This window comes from Lepisma saccharinum, chromosome 7, assembly GCF_977018435.1.
Source record: "Lepisma saccharinum chromosome 7, izLepSacc3.1, whole genome shotgun sequence".
NCBI classification, from domain to species: domain Eukaryota; kingdom Metazoa; phylum Arthropoda; class Insecta; order Zygentoma; family Lepismatidae; genus Lepisma; species Lepisma saccharinum.
In genome coordinates, this window is record NC_139235.1 from 98,108,116 (window position 1) to 98,125,861 (window position 17,746).

The following is a 17,746-nucleotide window of genomic DNA, read 5'->3' on the forward strand; positions in this document are numbered from 1 at the left end:
GACTTCCTTTGTTTCGTGCCGATATATAACACGACAGCGAAAGCTGTGACAGGCATTTTTGAACACTTGTGAGTGCTAAGGCCTGAATCGGAACAATTTGGTAGGTTTCGGCTTTTATAAGAGCTGAAAATATGGGAGGACAAGACACGTTAGTGGTGTTCAGGCTCGAATCAGAGAGAAATATTCGAGAGCTATCTGCGTCCAGTTCGCAACCCACAATTTGAATCTCGCGTTGTCGAGTGGATTGTCCATCCCGTGCATGTGTAACAGCTTCGTAAAAACACTCAAAGATACCATAGATGTTTTTATACCTGATGAGAAGAAATGGACAAACACACATACTGAGATGGTTCCGGCACACATTATTAATGCATGGAAACAGAGGAGTCGAGTGGTAAAAAATGTTCCGATTTCACGTTCTGATTAAAATGATAGCCTTACAGTGGCAACGATTTAAGGGATAGTTGCGCCCCATTTTTTATTTTTCTAATTCAAAATTATGGCCTCTTAATATTAAGCCTTGGCTACCAAGAGAAAGTAAACTTTCCTTGCAACGCCCTCCGCACCCCCCCCCCCCCCCCCCCCGTTTTGGGAACCCAATTGCTACCACTGGTCTTAAACATACAATTCTGAGGTTCTTACTATACCCCTTTAAAAAAATGGTTTGCATTGTATATTTAAATAAATAAAATATATATACATGATTACTAATTTATATTTTCAAAAAAATATTAGTAAAACTGTAATATTGCAGTCATTTGCATGACAGTAAAATATTTTTCTACTTGTTTTGATTCAAATAAAACTAACATTACACTTCTAAAGCTGGGTTTTCTTTAAAAAAGTGACTCTTTGACTAGATAATAAGAAAAGTTTCTAAAAATATATGCATATTAGTAACATTATTGAAAATACTTTTGTTTGTTTGTATAAGTTATAAAGAAATTTGTCAAAAAATATAGAATCTTGTACTGTTCATCCCATAGCTTCCATCTCAAAAATATGTTTAAAGAGTATTTTGGAATATATTGTCTTCTTATACATTGTGGAAATTTCTTCAAATGCAAACACGTCTGTTGCCTCTCAAAGGTAATTTTGTACGATAATAATTAAGCATTCCGCAAGTTCTGGGGTCATACCATTTGTTATGAAAACCAGAAAGAAAGCTTTCCATTGTTCAGTTTCAGTGTTCATTTGTGCAGCTGTGATGTTGATTTAGTTTGCCTCAGAGATATTTTACTGTCAGTTTTCATTTTGTTCATAGCATTGGCTTTCTTCGCCTGTGCAGAGCTTCTTATTAATCCCTGAATGCATTCACATTTGTTGCGGTTGTCTTTCACTGTAGGATTCTTAACAATGGAGTTTCCTTTTATGCTAGCTGGTGCAGGCTTTGTTGTTCCTTGATTTTTCTTTGTTGCTTCATCACCTTTGTTGGACACGACGTGCACTTTTTCTGGTACGACCTTTTCCCTGGGTTTTGCTACATCCCCCTTTCCATTTGTTTTGCTCTCACCAGATGGCTCCACTGTGCCTTCTGCTTCCTCCTCCTTGAGTGGAGGGAAGGGGAACTTCCACCGGAATATTGCTCCATCGGCACTCACACTTATAATACTCTCCTCGAACGGACAGATTGTGATGTTTGTGATTATGCTCGCATGGCCAACACCAACATGAGTCACAATTGCATCATCATAATCCCACACCTGTTCAAAATAAAATAAATATTCAACACTAATGCCAGATTAAAAATTATAGATACTCGAGTTTCGACTCTAATTCAAAATTAACCAGTAGACCTTCATAAAAACGGCTTACATCAAAATTAAGTTTATTCAATTCTGCGTTAATGTATGCTAACTATTTTTTTAAGTATGCCTTTTTTTTATCGTGAGAACAAAAAAAGTGTTGCTTTCTTTGAAATTGTATAAATAAAAAACATGTGGTCCGATCATGATGAAATTTTAATGTGGTGGAGGCAGAAAGGTTTTATTCACAATTCTTAATTTTCAGATTTTGAAAATTGGTAAAAAAAAACCTGTTCTTCTCAATTTGTGAAACACCTTTTTCTTAGGATTGGGTAGTCCTACAAATATGACTTTGATCTTCTTTTTAAACCCTTTGCATCTGTTTTTAAAATCTGTTATCATTGTCAACTCATATTTCAAAACAGATTTTTATTCTACAGAGTAAAAAATATATGTTGAATGTGGCAACACTGAATGCACTGATTTTCAGTGACAGCCTGCAGTTTCTATGGTACAACGAACGTCACTGTGTTCAACTAATTGGAGTTCAAACTCAAGTATCTATAATTTTTAATCCGACTGTAGTTTACACATAGTCGTTATTACTAAGGAAAAGAAAATCACTACACTGTATACATGGGCGTCGGCAAGGGAGGAGAGGAGGGTAAAGCGGATCCGTCAACTCTCCCTAGAAATTGGCGTCCTTCATTTCAAGTTTAAAAAAAGCTGATTTGCTATTTTTATTGTTAATGACAGAAATATAGTTCCTGTAGTTAGTATGTGAACAGAATAACGAAAGTAAAAGATGCATTAGATCAAAAATATTGAGTGAATAATATGGGAACCAGATTATATTTTTATATTCTACCATTTAATCCACAGAACAGATGGTTCCACAGTTTTCAAATTTCGTCTGGTGAATCGAGTAGCGAAATTACATAATAACAAAAATTTTCAAATAAAATTTGCTTATTTATATTACTATATAATATTTATTATTGTATAATAACATTTCTAACCTGTAATAATTATTATTGTTGTTATTGTTTCTACTATTCAACTTTTATCGATGGCCTGACCCCCTGCAAAAATTTCTGCCGATGCCCATGACTTGTGTAGCATGACTGGGCATTGCCAGACCAATAAAAAATGATTAAATGAAAAGAGGAAAATGCAACTAGTACGAGAACTCTTCCTTCCTTTAGCCAATTTCCGTTCCTTTGACAATATCCACCATAAGTGGAACGAATGCTGACTATGCTATCACTGTACCGTGTTTTCAATTTCTTCTTTATGAAGTTAAAAGATTACACTAAGCATGTGGCTAAACCATGGATGACTTTCTCACTGTTGAAAAGTAACATTCATTCAATTTTGGCTCATGCATAAGATGTACTACCGAGGGGTCCTGTGTTCGAGTGCCAACCTGGGCATGGATGTTCTTTGTGATTGTCCCTTCATGAATTTCATCATGCCATCACTCATCCTCATTTTCACGATTAGCTAAAAGTGGCAGTAAGGCAAAGCAAAATAATTAATCAATAAGATGTAAGAGGTATCTCAGAAATATTTTCATTTTTAAAACTATTAAAATAAATACTTAAATTTTTTGTATAAAGAAAAATTTATTACCAAAAGAAAGCTTAAACATTAAATTTTAATTTGTGGAAGAGAGTGTTTTCACATTCAATTATTCTTGAACTAAAGTTTTTGATCACTCGCCGAAGCATTGCACGAGGAATAGCATTGATTTGATCTGTAATTCTTTGCTTCAATTGTCTCAAATTTTGTTGCATTGGGGTGTATACCTTACTCTTAAGGTAACTCCATAAGAAAAAAATCTGCTGGTGTCGAATCGGGACTTCTCGGTGGCCAGTTAATGTCCCCTCTGCGACTGATGACCCTTTCTGGGAATAACTGATAAAGAGCATTCAGTGATTCATTGGTGACGTGAGAACGTCAATAACGTGTAATAACAATTTTTGTATGGGTGGAAATCCATATCCTTGTGAATAATCTGATGAACTGTCGACTTATGCATATTTAAAGAAGCTGCACACAGTCTTAACGATTGCCGACGATCCTCACTAACAGACTGGTGCGCACAGTCAACGTTTCTGTTCGATCTTCATGACCTTGGACGTCCTGGCGTTTATTCGTCATAGTGCTTTCCAGTGTTTCCAAACTTTCTCACCCAATATTTAATTAAATTTGCACCTGGAACGTCTCTCATTCCTGCCAGGTTATAATGAAGCCGGTACAAACGACGCACAACATAAGAATCATTATTTTTATAAAACGCAAGAACACAAAAAGCACGTTGCTGCCCCGTAAAGCACTCCATGGCAACTAAATATTAACAATGTTGCCAAGCGTTTGCGATCTGTTTCATTTCTCCATAATGTGCGAATTGCCCCAGAGAGCGGATTCAAAAGCGAAAATATTTCTGAGACACCCTTTACTACCAAAGAAACATGGCAAAACACGGGGGCTCAACCAAGATTTGAGATAGAGCTATAACATACTGTGCCACCAATGAACCAGTGGCCATACATCATGCATTTTGCTACGTTCTTATAATATAATATTAATGTATTTCAATATATGAAGTTCCTTAACAGTATATGTGTGTGTGTATGTGGACCCTACTCATAAGAATCTTATGATTTGCTAATACAATAATTAATATTAAAAGATTCAATAGATCTGGAAAAGGTGTATTGTGTTCAGGCATAGAATGATTGCCTGTACTTTTAAAATGGATTATATTGTGGTGATGGTATGCGAACCACCACTACATATTTCCCCTATATTGTTTGTGTTTATATTCATACTGGAACTGAAGTTCATATGCAACCTTTTTTCTTACCTTGTCTAAACTTGAAAGAACTATGGAAAATACAAATACTTATATCATTCAATATACAGTCATCTATTCAATATGGCTGGGAATTGAAGCCAGGACCTTTTGTGTCATACAGTGTTCTTCATAATTGAATGATTGAATTTGAAATTGTGGGTATGTCAGCACTTTGGTTATCTTGCACCTGTCACATTACACGGGGTCCAAGCCCTTATCATAACTGAAATATAACTAATATAACTGTCATGTCAGAGAACTAAAATATTCTTACTTGGGTTAAATGCTGAGGCTGTAAAGAGGCACTCAGCACACATAACACAGGAAAACACACACAAACAGCCGTAGAGGATTATACTGGACCTAGGTCCAGATGCCAGAGCCTCGTTAGTCTGTTTGCAAAATGCAGTGGAAGTGAGGTTGACAATAGGTGTACTACATGTGCGTGAGGTTAACAATGGGTGTACTATGTGGAAGTGAGGTTGACAATAGGTGTACTACATGTGCGTGAGGTTGACAATAGGTGTACTATGTGGAAGTGAGGTTGACAATGGGTGTACTACGTGAAAGTGAGGTTGACAATGGGTGTACTATGTGGAAGTGAGGTTGACAATGGGTGTACTACATGTGAGTGAGGTTGACAATGGGTGTACTTTCCCCAATGGAAGTGAGGTTGACTATGGGTGTACTATATGGAAGTGAGGTTGACAATGGGTGTACTACGTTAAAGTGAGGTTGACAATAGGTGTACTACATCTGAGTGAGGTTGACAATGGGTGTACTATGTGGAAGTGAGGTTGAAAATGGGTGTACTATGTGGAAGTGAGGTTGACAATGGGTGTACTATGTGGAAGTGAGGTTGAAAATGGGTGTACTATGTGGAAGTGAGGTTGACAATGGGTGTACTACATGTGAGTGAGGTTGACAATGGGTGTACTTTCCCCAATGGAAGTGAGGTTGACTATGGGTGTACTACATGGAAGTGAGGTTGACAATGGGTGTACTACGTTAAAGTGAGGTTGACAATAGGTGTACTACATCTGAGTGAGGTTGACAATGGGTGTACTACGTGGGAGTGAGGTTGAAAATGCATGTACTACATGGAAATGAGGTTGACAATGGGTGTACTACGTGGAAGTGAGGTTGACAATGGGTGTACTACATGGAAGTGAGGTTGACAATGTGTATACTACATGGAAGTGAGGTTGACAATGTGTATACTAGATGGAAGTGAGGTTGACAATGGGTGTACTATGTGGAAGTGAGGTTGACAATGGGTGTACTATGTGGAAGTAAGGTTGACAATTCGGTGTACTAAGTGGAAGTGAGGTTGACAATTGGGTGTACTACGTTGAAGGGTCACCTTTACACCCCAGCATTCCTCATAAATACCTGCCTCTGGTAACTAGTTACACATCCACTGTTGAAATAACATACTAACTTAATTGAAAGGGCAGCCATTGAAAATGCTTACTTTTACAAGCTGATCATTTGCGCCAGTTACAAAGTAGTTTCCGTCATGGGAAATCGCCAAACAGCTAAGGGCAGCTGCTGTTGAGCCCTCCACTTCTCGGACCAGCCCACCATCAAACACTTCCCAGTAACCGATCTTCTTATCAGAGCCCACTGTGAGGATCTGGAATTCAGAGGGGTGATATATGGCACTCATGAACTGAGAGTCAGCAAACATGATTACTTCCCTCTTCATTCTCCTGAAAAATAATGTTTACTTTGCTTCAGATTTATGTTTTAAAATAATCACAGCATACATGATAATTCAAGGTGGCTACTCTGGGACCATGATATAATTCAAGTATAATTCCTGGTTTTCAATGCAAACTTGCCAAAAATTCAAGGCTATTTCAACCTTACGTATTACCGCCTCTCACCCCCCCCCCCCCACCACCAAAAGGTTACCACACCAGCAAGTTTACTAATGGAGAAGAAAATTCGACAATGGCCTCAGTTCGCAGGCAGATGAGTGGAAAAACCTTCGCAGTGGCTTATAAGTGACTGCATGTAGACCCCAAAGACTTATTCTTCTTGAGGTATGCAGGCACTAACTAAAAGTTGAAAATACCAGGTTATCCATTTGGGTATGGATAAAATTAAACATTAATAGAAACGTAAATGTGATAATAGGACAATTTTCATGTTGGTGTTTTCGTGCGTGAAACATGGGAGTTTTGCTGTAGTGCGTTGGCAACGATGAAGTTTGAAATGGTTCGTGATTTTCTTGACCGACATTTCAATCGTCGTTGGTGTGGCCGTGGGGGGCCAATTGCTTGGCCTCACAATTCCTCAGATTTAACCCCTCCAGACTTCTTCGTTTCGTTAAAGACACTGTCTATTCACAGAAACAGACACATTGATGATTTGAAACTCAAAATCACACAGGCTTTCAACAGAATCACCCCAGAGATGTTACACCAGACGTGGAATGAATTGAATCACCGTTATGAGTTGTGCAGAGTTTGCAATGGAGGCCATGTAGAAAACTGAAAACTATACCAAACTGTTAGTAGAATATACAAATAAAAACTCCCACCTTTCAGTCTTTTATATACAATATTTCAGGTAATTACATTTGACCAAAAAAAAATTCACATCCATTTTATTTTATCCATACCCAAATGGATAACCCTGTATATGTAGATGAGCAATACGTCTGTGCTAAAATGCAGCAAACTTGTGCAACTATACATCCAGAATCTACTAGCTAAGAAAAAAAAAACAAATTAAGGGTTTCATTCGACTCTCCCTTGTATGTTCTAGGACAGTGATTCTCAAACTGTGGTACGTGCACCCCCAGGGGTACATGAATGACTTGAAGGGGGTACACTATCAGCTCGGAAGAGAAATGTCGAAAATACTCACGACAACATTTTTGCTGCAGGTGTATAGAGCAGACTTCATTCTTTCAGACTACATAGCTTTAACACTCAACAGGAAATTAAGGTTGATTTTGTCACTGACACTCTTGTTTTTGTTTCATATGTTTTGAAATAAAATACTAATTTTCCAAATCTATAAGATGCTAAATTTGGAGTCGAATCTCCGCTTGAAAGTTTCAACTGCACAACCAGACATCAAGAAAATGTGTCAGGTTATGCAGGCACATCCTTCTCACTAGAAATTCTGAGGATTTACAATAAAAACTCTTAAATTATGCTTGACAATTTGTTTACAAACTTATTTTTGATCTTTACTTTTCTTTCAACAACTCTGGAAAAAATATATGAATATTAAAGTTTTTTATATACTTAGCATGTATGTGTTTCAGTCATAAAGATTGCAAATGTAGAAACACCGAATAAAAAAATAAACGTAGGATTCTAATGGTTATTTGTTTACCATCTTCCCACATATAGCCGGAATGCCATTTTGCTCTATTGCAGACAACATATTGTAACGGTATATTTTGTGCTTTTAAGCCGATTCTCAGCAACATACACAATATACACAACCATACATTTTTGAATCCTTGTCCCGAGGTTCAAAACTTGCAGTACCTGAAGTTCTGTGGATGCTAGTTTAGGCAATAGACACGTATTTCTTCAAATTATAGTATAACGCCCATTTCATTTTAGATATATATAGGTTTATTCATAATATATTTACAGAAGTTAATTCTTGGCCGTTATTCGCAAATTACGTTTCGGTGTATCCTGTCCCCCCTTCCCGAAGAGAGTGTGTAGACTCGCGTAGCCACTGGCTCCACGAGTAAAAAAAAATATAACCCTCAGTACCAAAAAAGGTGGCTGAAGGTATGTGTGTTGTGTACCCGGTTTCCCACATGAAATAAACTATTGGAATAATATGAAAAGAGCAAGTGTGTGTATTAAAAGAAAGAAAGTTAACATCCCCGCCGTCGGTTCACATAGTAAGGAAAGAAAGCTCGCCCAGCCGCTCCCCACAGAGAAAAAGATACCTCTTACATTGCTGTACTCCGCCAAACATCTGAGGCCGACTGCTCCCCTGCCCTTCCTATTTATAGGCCCCGCTAATGACCTAAACCGTTACTGGAAACTTACCGCTCCCCAACGGCCAAGAACCCAAACGTACAGGAATACATAGCCATACACAATTTATAACATAAAAAAGGATCCAGTAATGATCGCATCATTACATAGTCCCCCTTCCTGAAGAGAGAAAAACCAAAGTTCTGTAACCTAGAAAAATAATAATAATATACACAAAGCACTTGTCCGCAGTTTCTGTTCACTACAAACACACTTTCATTAGATCACACGACACTGGCAGTCAATGTTCACTAATTTTGTCCACAAGTGTACTTCGAGATCCGCGATCTTCCCTCAGCACTGTAGCTGGTTAACCCATGTCGATTCTTACCCACTCAGCATCTCTTCCATCCTTCCTCCTGGACCAATGAGAGACAGTCTCCTGGAAATCCATCCAAGTCATCAAGGCTGCTGGTTCGACTCCCGGCAACGCCACTGCTCTGCGCTCCTGCCGAGATCGGAAGTCACCGCTTCGACCGGTTTCCACATGAATGGATCGAACTGGCTCTACATCCGAAGATGTCACTGCTATGCACGGCGCTAGAACTGCGTTCACTCGCCACCGAACTTCGACTTCTCGACGAAATTACGCGGTAAAAAAAATACGCACTAACTCTGCGTTACTTTTGTTGACTGCGGAACGACACTTTTGTATGAGTACTGTATGAGGTATGAGGTAGAGAAAATAAGTGAAAGATAGAATAAAGAAAAGATAGATAAGTCCCTATGTACAATATTTACAAAAAAATCCCCTTTTGAAATTAGACTAGAATCTGTTTCTCAGCTTGTAACGCATCCGGGATATATCTTCGTCTTGCTCCTCCTGCCGAAGTTACGTGCGCTCTCTTTGCTGAATTGCGTTCGGCTACTTTCCTTGCAAAGTCAGGTGGCGAAGAATAAGGCTTTAACTGGTCACTGTTGCCTCTCGATATTCTTCCGTCCCCGCTGTGTATCATTTTGAAAGTGTTTGCCGAAGTTTGCTCCACAATTGCGTGTGATCCAGAGGACTTCCCCGAGAATTTACTGGTTACTCTGCGGGCCTTACCAGAGATAGGATGTTCCTTAAGCCAAGCTTTATCCCCCACCTCAAACGTGCATTTGCGGCGTTTCCTATCACAAGCTTTCTTCTTGGCGTCTTCTATCCTGAATTTCGTTTCCTCCTTGCTTGACATGAAATCTTGCTTATTCCTGTCATATTTTAATACGCAGCATGGCTGGCACGACTTACAATACTGGATAACGTCTTTAGTTAGGCCTATCCAAGTGTATTGTTCCCTAACCTTCGCTAACGTTTTCAATCTCCCAGGATGACAAGCGAATGCATTATCATGCAACGACACGAGAATTTGCGAACGTAGAGAAGTAGGTGCCCATATTTTCCCTTTTCCCTTCTCTTTGTACTTTTCCGTAGGCAAATTTCTCCTAAGAATTCCCTCGTTGTCGAAGTACGAAGATTCGGCCTGGGTCTTCACCTTTTCCTTGTACTTCTTCGTTCCTTCCACCTCCTCATTCCTTGTAGCCCTCGCTACGTCAGCAAGAAACTTGTCTTTCATTTGCTCGGAAATGAGGGAGGCTGTGTCCAGAAACCTACGTGGCTCCTCAGAATTGTATTCTTCATTTCCCTCAGTGGCAGAGAATGGCAACAATGAAGAATTTTCCATATCTTTAGTTACAGAGAGACGAACCATGGGCAGTTTTGTGCTCCGAAGCAAATTTTCCCTCTGTTGCTTCCTCATTTGCTTCGCACTTTCCTTAGTACACAAAGCGCTGAAATCTGCAACTGATTTCTGCACAGTGTCAGTCGAACATTCCACACGGTCAATCATGTCCTCAGTTTCGGAGTGTGGTTTGCAATTTCCCATCGTCGCGGTTGCTTCAGCTACAGTTTCATTTCTTTCCATCGTCGCAGTCATCGTCGCGGTTAGCCCAGCTCCAGCTTCCACAGTCGACGTCCTCCCCTGCTGCGAGAACGGAAGCCTCTTTCCCACTTCCCTCTTCTCTGCAGAAAACAAGTGAATGACGTTACTGTCCTCGAAACTGTAGCCTCCCTGCTTCAAATGTAGCGATATGCCGGTCTTCCTTATGAACCCACGACCTGCGATAAATCCCGTGAAACAATTGCGCAGAACGACGAATTTATGCTTAAATTTCAACCCATTCAAATGTACAGTAAGATTCATTTCCCCACATGATTGTACAGAGCCTACTGCCAAAGAAATATTAATACGTTTATTGTGAATCTTATTTCCTTGTTTTTCCAATTCTCTTGCGATCTCAACAGACACGGTGCTCACAGACGCACCAGAATCCAAATATAGCGAGAAGTCCTTTCCCTGAACCTTACAGGTGACTAACGGTTTTTTGTCGCCAGAAGTGAAATTTCTGCAGTTACGTATTTCCCTATTCCTCCCCCTGTTTTGCTTTCCTTCTACGTGTGCAAGAACCGGAGTTATCTGTTCTGGTCTAACGGTATCTTTAGAGACGGTACAGGTGGCGCCCTTCTGCTGACCATCATACCCTCTTCTCCTCGCCGGTTCTTCTGCTCTCGACGGGGTTCCAATATTCCCGGAAAGGCTTAACCGGTTGAAAAGACCCGGATTTATGGCACTCATTGATACTTCTGTTCCCACGCGGCCGAAAGTGTTCATTGTCCCCGCGGCTGCTAATTGCCTTGCGACACTCCCTGAAGTTGACGCTAGTGGTAAACTGCTATCTCTTAGCTCTGGACAATAGTACAGAGCTTCTGAATACAATCTCTTTTGAATGTCCATAGCGCGAATCTCCAGATCTTTCAAGGTTGCAAAGGTTCTATCGTACAGGTGCGTTCTGAATTTAGGGTGGGAAAATTTCAAAACATGCTGTATGACCTCGTCTTCTGTCCCCCGTTTCTCCCTCATTGCGAAAAGCTTCCTGGTGTGTCGAATAAATGCAAGAAGAGACTGGTCTGGTGACTGGTAATTGTTCTGAATGATCCTTGCTATTTCCGAGTCGTAATCGACACTAAAGAATTCTTCCAAGAACGCCTTCTCAAATTCCCTAAAAGTGCCGAATGGTCTCGAAAATCTGAACCAATCTGCAGCGATTTCCTTCAACGAAAGCGGCAAGATTCTATCTAAGAGAAAAGTATCCCCAATTTCCATGATTTCCTGATAACTGCGTAATTCATACAAATAATCGTGTGGACTTACATCGCCGACGTTTCCCTTAAAGATCGGAATGTTAATGTTGCTTTTTTTCAAGATTTTGTTCATTTTCTCCTCGCCCGTCCATGTCGAAGTTCCTTGCGTAAGGTTTAGAGAAAGTCTCTCAAGTTCCCCAACAATATCTTCCTCAGGCCTTCCCTCCAAGTTCACATTGCCTAGCAACTTGCCAATGAGCTCCCTGTCTATTTGAATTGCCATTTTGTCTTCTGTTACTTTCTTTCCACTTCGCAATAACATATGCCTTCAGTACTTCTCACAAAAAATATCCCGACTATGAGCCCCCAGTATGTAACGGTATATTTTGTGCTTTTAAGCCGATTCTCAGCAACATACACAATATACACAACCATACATTTTTGAATCCTTGTCCCGAGGTTCAAAACTTGCAGTACCTGAAGTTCTGTGGATGCTAGTTTAGGCAATAGACACGTATTTCTTCAAATTATAGTATAACGCCCATTTCATTTTAGATATATATAGGTTTATTCATAATATATTTACAGAAGTTAATTCTTGGCCGTTATTCGCAAATTACGTTTCGGTGTATCCTGTCCCCCCTTCCCGAAGAGAGTGTGTAGACTCGCGTAGCCACTGGCTCCACGAGTAAAAAAAAATATAACCCTCAGTACCAAAAAAGGTGGCTGAAGGTATGTGTGTTGTGTACCCGGTTTCCCACATGAAATAAACTATTGGAATAATATGAAAAGAGCAAGTGTGTGTATTAAAAGAAAGAAAGTTAACATCCCCGCCGTCGGTTCACATAGTAAGGAAAGAAAGCTCGCCCAGCCGCTCCCCACAGAGAAAAAGATACCTCTTACATTGCTGTACTCCGCCAAACATCTGAGGCCGACTGCTCCCCTGCCCTTCCTATTTATAGGCCCCGCTAATGACCTAAACCGTTACTGGAAACTTACCGCTCCCCAACGGCCAAGAACCCAAACGTACAGGAATACATAGCCATACACAATTTATAACATAAAAAAGGATCCAGTAATGATCGCATCATTACATAGTCCCCCTTCCTGAAGAGAGAAAAACCAAAGTTCTGTAACCTAGAAAAATAATAATAATATACACAAAGCACTTGTCCGCAGTTTCTGTTCACTACAAACACACTTTCATTAGATCACACGACACTGGCAGTCAATGTTCACTAATTTTGTCCACAAGTGTACTTCGAGATCCGCGATCTTCCCTCAGCACTGTAGCTGGTTAACCCATGTCGATTCTTACCCACTCAGCATCTCTTCCATCCTTCCTCCTGGACCAATGAGAGACAGTCTCCTGGAAATCCATCCAAGTCATCAAGGCTGCTGGTTCGACTCCCGGCAACGCCACTGCTCTGCGCTCCTGCCGAGATCGGAAGTCACCGCTTCGACCGGTTTCCACATGAATGGATCGAACTGGCTCTACATCCGAAGATGTCACTGCTATGCACGGCGCTAGAACTGCGTTCACTCGCCACCGAACTTCGACTTCTCGACGAAATTACGCGGTAAAAAAAATACGCACTAACTCTGCGTTACTTTTGTTGACTGCGGAACGACACTTTTGTATGAGTACTGTATGAGGTATGAGGTAGAGAAAATAAGTGAAAGATAGAATAAAGAAAAGATAGATAAGTCCCTATGTACAATATTTACAAAAAAATCCCCTTTTGAAATTAGACTAGAATCTGTTTCTCAGCTTGTAACGCATCCGGGATATATCTTCGTCTTGCTCCTCCTGCCGAAGTTACGTGCGCTCTCTTTGCTGAATTGCGTTCGGCTACTTTCCTTGCAAAGTCAGGTGGCGAAGAATAAGGCTTTAACTGGTCACTGTTGCCTCTCGATATTCTTCCGTCCCCGCTGTGTATCATTTTGAAAGTGTTTGCCGAAGTTTGCTCCACAATTGCGTGTGATCCAGAGGACTTCCCCGAGAATTTACTGGTTACTCTGCGGGCCTTACCAGAGATAGGATGTTCCTTAAGCCAAGCTTTATCCCCCACCTCAAACGTGCATTTGCGGCGTTTCCTATCACAAGCTTTCTTCTTGGCGTCTTCTATCCTGAATTTCGTTTCCTCCTTGCTTGACATGAAATCTTGCTTATTCCTGTCATATTTTAATACGCAGCATGGCTGGCACGACTTACAATACTGGATAACGTCTTTAGTTAGGCCTATCCAAGTGTATTGTTCCCTAACCTTCGCTAACGTTTTCAATCTCCCAGGATGACAAGCGAATGCATTATCATGCAACGACACGAGAATTTGCGAACGTAGAGAAGTAGGTGCCCATATTTTCCCTTTTCCCTTCTCTTTGTACTTTTCCGTAGGCAAATTTCTCCTAAGAATTCCCTCGTTGTCGAAGTACGAAGATTCGGCCTGGGTCTTCACCTTTTCCTTGTACTTCTTCGTTCCTTCCACCTCCTCATTCCTTGTAGCCCTCGCTACGTCAGCAAGAAACTTGTCTTTCATTTGCTCGGAAATGAGGGAGGCTGTGTCCAGAAACCTACGTGGCTCCTCAGAATTGTATTCTTCATTTCCCTCAGTGGCAGAGAATGGCAACAATGAAGAATTTTCCATATCTTTAGTTACAGAGAGACGAACCATGGGCAGTTTTGTGCTCCGAAGCAAATTTTCCCTCTGTTGCTTCCTCATTTGCTTCGCACTTTCCTTAGTACACAAAGCGCTGAAATCTGCAACTGATTTCTGCACAGTGTCAGTCGAACATTCCACACGGTCAATCATGTCCTCAGTTTCGGAGTGTGGTTTGCAATTTCCCATCGTCGCGGTTGCTTCAGCTACAGTTTCATTTCTTTCCATCGTCGCAGTCATCGTCGCGGTTAGCCCAGCTCCAGCTTCCACAGTCGACGTCCTCCCCTGCTGCGAGAACGGAAGCCTCTTTCCCACTTCCCTCTTCTCTGCAGAAAACAAGTGAATGACGTTACTGTCCTCGAAACTGTAGCCTCCCTGCTTCAAATGTAGCGATATGCCGGTCTTCCTTATGAACCCACGACCTGCGATAAATCCCGTGAAACAATTGCGCAGAACGACGAATTTATGCTTAAATTTCAACCCATTCAAATGTACAGTAAGATTCATTTCCCCACATGATTGTACAGAGCCTACTGCCAAAGAAATATTAATACGTTTATTGTGAATCTTATTTCCTTGTTTTTCCAATTCTCTTGCGATCTCAACAGACACGGTGCTCACAGACGCACCAGAATCCAAATATAGCGAGAAGTCCTTTCCCTGAACCTTACAGGTGACTAACGGTTTTTTGTCGCCAGAAGTGAAATTTCTGCAGTTACGTATTTCCCTATTCCTCCCCCTGTTTTGCTTTCCTTCTACGTGTGCAAGAACCGGAGTTATCTGTTCTGGTCTAACGGTATCTTTAGAGACGGTACAGGTGGCGCCCTTCTGCTGACCATCATACCCTCTTCTCCTCGCCGGTTCTTCTGCTCTCGACGGGGTTCCAATATTCCCGGAAAGGCTTAACCGGTTGAAAAGACCCGGATTTATGGCACTCATTGATACTTCTGTTCCCACGCGGCCGAAAGTGTTCATTGTCCCCGCGGCTGCTAATTGCCTTGCGACACTCCCTGAAGTTGACGCTAGTGGTAAACTGCTATCTCTTAGCTCTGGACAATAGTACAGAGCTTCTGAATACAATCTCTTTTGAATGTCCATAGCGCGAATCTCCAGATCTTTCAAGGTTGCAAAGGTTCTATCGTACAGGTGCGTTCTGAATTTAGGGTGGGAAAATTTCAAAACATGCTGTATGACCTCGTCTTCTGTCCCCCGTTTCTCCCTCATTGCGAAAAGCTTCCTGGTGTGTCGAATAAATGCAAGAAGAGACTGGTCTGGTGACTGGTAATTGTTCTGAATGATCCTTGCTATTTCCGAGTCGTAATCGACACTAAAGAATTCTTCCAAGAACGCCTTCTCAAATTCCCTAAAAGTGCCGAATGGTCTCGAAAATCTGAACCAATCTGCAGCGATTTCCTTCAACGAAAGCGGCAAGATTCTATCTAAGAGAAAAGTATCCCCAATTTCCATGATTTCCTGATAACTGCGTAATTCATACAAATAATCGTGTGGACTTACATCGCCGACGTTTCCCTTAAAGATCGGAATGTTAATGTTGCTTTTTTTCAAGATTTTGTTCATTTTCTCCTCGCCCGTCCATGTCGAAGTTCCTTGCGTAAGGTTTAGAGAAAGTCTCTCAAGTTCCCCAACAATATCTTCCTCAGGCCTTCCCTCCAAGTTCACATTGCCTAGCAACTTGCCAATGAGCTCCCTGTCTATTTGAATTGCCATTTTGTCTTCTGTTACTTTCTTTCCACTTCGCAATAACATATGCCTTCAGTACTTCTCACAAAAAATATCCCGACTATGAGCCCCCAGTATGTAACGGTATATTTTGTGCTTTTAAGCCGATTCTCAGCAACATACACAATATACACAACCATACATTTTTGAATCCTTGTCCCGAGGTTCAAAACTTGCAGTACCTGAAGTTCTGTGGATGCTAGTTTAGGCAATAGACACGTATTTCTTCAAATTATAGTATAACGCCCATTTCATTTTAGATATATATAGGTTTATTCATAATATATTTACAGAAGTTAATTCTTGGCCGTTATTCGCAAATTACGTTTCGGTGTATCCTGTCCCCCCTTCCCGAAGAGAGTGTGTAGACTCGCGTAGCCACTGGCTCCACGAGTAAAAAAAAATATAACCCTCAGTACCAAAAAAGGTGGCTGAAGGTATGTGTGTTGTGTACCCGGTTTCCCACATGAAATAAACTATTGGAATAATATGAAAAGAGCAAGTGTGTGTATTAAAAGAAAGAAAGTTAACATCCCCGCCGTCGGTTCACATAGTAAGGAAAGAAAGCTCGCCCAGCCGCTCCCCACAGAGAAAAAGATACCTCTTACATTGCTGTACTCCGCCAAACATCTGAGGCCGACTGCTCCCCTGCCCTTCCTATTTATAGGCCCCGCTAATGACCTAAACCGTTACTGGAAACTTACCGCTCCCCAACGGCCAAGAACCCAAACGTACAGGAATACATAGCCATACACAATTTATAACATAAAAAAGGATCCAGTAATGATCGCATCATTACATAGTCCCCCTTCCTGAAGAGAGAAAAACCAAAGTTCTGTAACCTAGAAAAATAATAATAATATACACAAAGCACTTGTCCGCAGTTTCTGTTCACTACAAACACACTTTCATTAGATCACACGACACTGGCAGTCAATGTTCACTAATTTTGTCCACAAGTGTACTTCGAGATCCGCGATCTTCCCTCAGCACTGTAGCTGGTTAACCCATGTCGATTCTTACCCACTCAGCATCTCTTCCATCCTTCCTCCTGGACCAATGAGAGACAGTCTCCTGGAAATCCATCCAAGTCATCAAGGCTGCTGGTTCGACTCCCGGCAACGCCACTGCTCTGCGCTCCTGCCGAGATCGGAAGTCACCGCTTCGACCGGTTTCCACATGAATGGATCGAACTGGCTCTACATCCGAAGATGTCACTGCTATGCACGGCGCTAGAACTGCGTTCACTCGCCACCGAACTTCGACTTCTCGACGAAATTACGCGGTAAAAAAAATACGCACTAACTCTGCGTTACTTTTGTTGACTGCGGAACGACACTTTTGTATGAGTACTGTATGAGGTATGAGGTAGAGAAAATAAGTGAAAGATAGAATAAAGAAAAGATAGATAAGTCCCTATGTACAATATTTACAAAAAAATCCCCTTTTGAAATTAGACTAGAATCTGTTTCTCAGCTTGTAACGCATCCGGGATATATCTTCGTCTTGCTCCTCCTGCCGAAGTTACGTGCGCTCTCTTTGCTGAATTGCGTTCGGCTACTTTCCTTGCAAAGTCAGGTGGCGAAGAATAAGGCTTTAAC

General features: G+C 41.0%; 1 protein-coding gene across 1 annotated transcript in view; it reads right to left on the reverse strand.

Annotated features, from left to right (window-relative positions):
* Positions 1-736: 736 nt before the first annotated feature.
* The window catches only part of LOC145990065 (cilia- and flagella-associated protein 52), a 72,197-nt gene continuing 55,187 nt past the window's right edge, over positions 737-17,746 (reverse strand). Inside the window, exons 11-12 of the mRNA XM_083125721.1 lie at positions 6,080-6,317; positions 737-1,703 (exon numbers count right to left, since the gene is read on the reverse strand). Coding sequence (XP_082981847.1) covers positions 1,191-1,703; positions 6,080-6,317 — 751 coding nt within the window. The 3' untranslated portion in view covers positions 737-1,190. The remainder of the gene's footprint in view (positions 1,704-6,079; positions 6,318-17,746) is intronic.